This window comes from Sapajus apella, unplaced genomic scaffold, assembly GCF_009761245.1.
Source record: "Sapajus apella isolate SASKATOON/1434 unplaced genomic scaffold, GSC_monkey_1.0 scaffold36, whole genome shotgun sequence".
NCBI lineage: Eukaryota > Metazoa > Chordata > Mammalia > Primates > Cebidae > Sapajus > Sapajus apella.
In genome coordinates, this window is record NW_022436976.1 from 34,361,748 (window position 1) to 34,364,314 (window position 2,567).

General features: G+C 37.4%; 1 protein-coding gene across 8 annotated transcripts in view; it reads left to right on the forward strand.

Moving 5' to 3' along the window:
* EPS15 (epidermal growth factor receptor pathway substrate 15) overlaps positions 1–2,567 on the forward strand; it is a 177,109-nt gene that overhangs the window by 49,039 nt on the left and 125,503 nt on the right. For all 8 annotated transcript variants that reach the window (XM_032297051.1, XM_032297049.1, XM_032297057.1 and 5 more), the window contains exons 3-4: positions 238–327; positions 1,437–1,484. In XM_032297051.1, the coding sequence (XP_032152942.1) occupies positions 238–327; positions 1,437–1,484 (138 nt within the window). The remainder of the gene's footprint in view (positions 1–237; positions 328–1,436; positions 1,485–2,567) is intronic.

Here is a 2,567-nt window from a genome sequence, read left to right on the forward strand (position 1 = left end):
GGCATGATTAAAAAAAAAAAAAAAAAACAAAAAAACCACTTTGTAAATTGCCAGTGCTGTCTAGATAGTACTCTACTCATATGTCTCTCCACATATTCCTTGGCCCATGGTAGTCAAAGGATTCTTGTTCCTTTCTTGCAAAAGCCAGCTCCCAGATCACAGGGATGGAAGGCAGGTAAATGGTGCTAATTTTGTCTTTGTATTTTGTCGTCAGCTTGTGGATTTCTATCTTTTCAGGTGGATACCAGCAATACTGGAAGGGTGTTGGCTTCTGATGCTGCTGCTTTCCTGAAAAAATCAGGGCTTCCAGACTTGATACTTGGAAAGGTTGTATTTGTTCATTAAAACTAGATTGAGATTGTAAGCAATGTGTGCTATAGATGAACTGGATGAAAATTTAGAAAGATACCACCAAGAAATTTAGAAGTTAGAACTGAGTCATAGAAGCCATTTTAATAATAGGATGAAGGGAATTTGTAGCGTAGTGATTTACCCTTTTGAAAAGTAAAGTGTTTTTCAGATTTTTAGAAACAAGCTACTTTTTAGTAGGATGAAATGAGGAAGTAATAAGTACATTTGGTGGGGAGAAACAGTGAAGACTGGGAATCTTGCCACACACTCAAAGACTTGGCTCTGTCCCTGCTTCCTCTGTTATAACTGTCTCTGTTTAATGTGTGGTGAATAGAGTGGGGGATGAGTGGCTTTAAAAAGAGCACAAAGAGGTGGAAAGCCCCTCTCCTGTCTACTGCTTATATGTGATATTGATACATATTCAAAATCCTGAAAAATAACCACCATTAATAATTTAATTATTCACAAATAAACATTAATCATCTCAACCTGCATATAGAAAAGAATATCTTAAGGATCTAAAATCAAGAATAGTATGTATGTTCTAGTAGAAAGAGCATTGGACTCAGAGTTAGAACTTGGACTAGTGAAAAAGGCATTTGACTGGAAGTTAGAACTTGGGCTTCAGTTCTTTCCCTGGTGCTTTGAATGTTCTTGAGCCAAGTCACTTACGCTCATTGGGCCTTACTATCTTTGTGAAGGGTTGCACCGAATCTGGGGTGCCCAATCTTTTGGCTTCCCTGGGCTACATTGAAGGAAGAATTGTCTTGGGCCACACATAAAATACATTAACACTAACGATAGCTGATGAGCTATAAAACAAAAAAATACAAAAAACCTCATAATTTCTTAAAGTTTATGAATTTGTGTTGAAACACATTCAAAGTTGTCCTGGGCTGGCCTGTGGGCTGCGAGTTGGCCAAGCTTGCATAAATTATCTTTAAGATTTCTTTCCACTCTTAATTCTATGATTCTTAGGTCTGATTACCAAAGAGCATGAGGTTGTAAATTGCAGAGATTTAATTTATCATTCAGATGGCTTTTGTTTAAAATATGCATTGATACTTTTTCCCCCTAAATTTCAGATTTGGGATTTAGCCGACACAGATGGCAAAGGTATCCTGAACAAACAAGTAAGTTTCAGATATTCATGTGAATTTTTTTTTGAGTCATTCAAAATAAAAAATAGCCGGCAGGGTTTTTGTTTGTTTCTTTTTTTTTTTTGAAGCTAAGAATTGGTTTTTACCAACATTAGGGTTTTGCCTAGGGCAAGTGTGTAGCAATGAAAGTATTTCCAATCACTGGATGTTAATATAAGTTTTAACAGTTGGTGTTATTTTGGTGACATTGTTCTCCTGGAGTTTATTTTTCTGTCTTTCAGCGACACTTTGCTCTTTAATTTTCCTAGTTACATAGGGTTATAAGTAAAAGTGAATTTTATTAAGTAAGTGTTAAGATGGTATTGCCTAATAGATTTAAAAGGAAGCTCTTGGTTAATCACATGTGAGATATGAGTATTATAGTCTAGGTCTTACCCCTGATACATAAAACAAAAAATGGTTTACAAGCCGGAAGTAGATGCTTGACCAGAATACATAGAAGTGGTTATGGCCAAGGTTGTTGAACATCGTCAGTGTACTCTGAAGTTCTGATTGTTGGGGATGGATTTCAGAGTTGTATAAGGATTGAATTCCAAGTTTGCTGAGTGCCACTACTCAAAGTTAGCCCTCCTCCCCGCCCCCTGGCATAGCCGAAGCAGGATCAAAACCAGATACTGGAGAAATTTGATGACAGGGTCAGAATACCCAGTCTTTTAATTAGGATTTCAGGGCCTGATTGTAGTCTTCATTCGAGTCTCTGGGGAGAAGGGCTACTTTAGTGTACTGGAGGCATAGGAAAACAAAATTTGTATGGGCCCACCTAGGTGCCATGTACTCAGTCAGCAAATATTTGTTGAGTATCTATGGCGAGCCAGGCTTTCGAAATATAAAGGTGAGCATGATACTTGTGGTCACTGTCTTAAGGTTTTATATTGTAATAAATTCTTCACTGATAACTCTTGGATTTTAGATATTGAGTTTGAGTTGCGTTATTATTTCCAGGTGGCTTGATTTATGGGTCTGCAGTTAAACTTTGAATTTCCATTGGAGGCATACTTTTTTTTTTTTCTCCTGGAGTGCAGTGGTGTGATCTCGGCTCACTGCAACCTCTGCCTC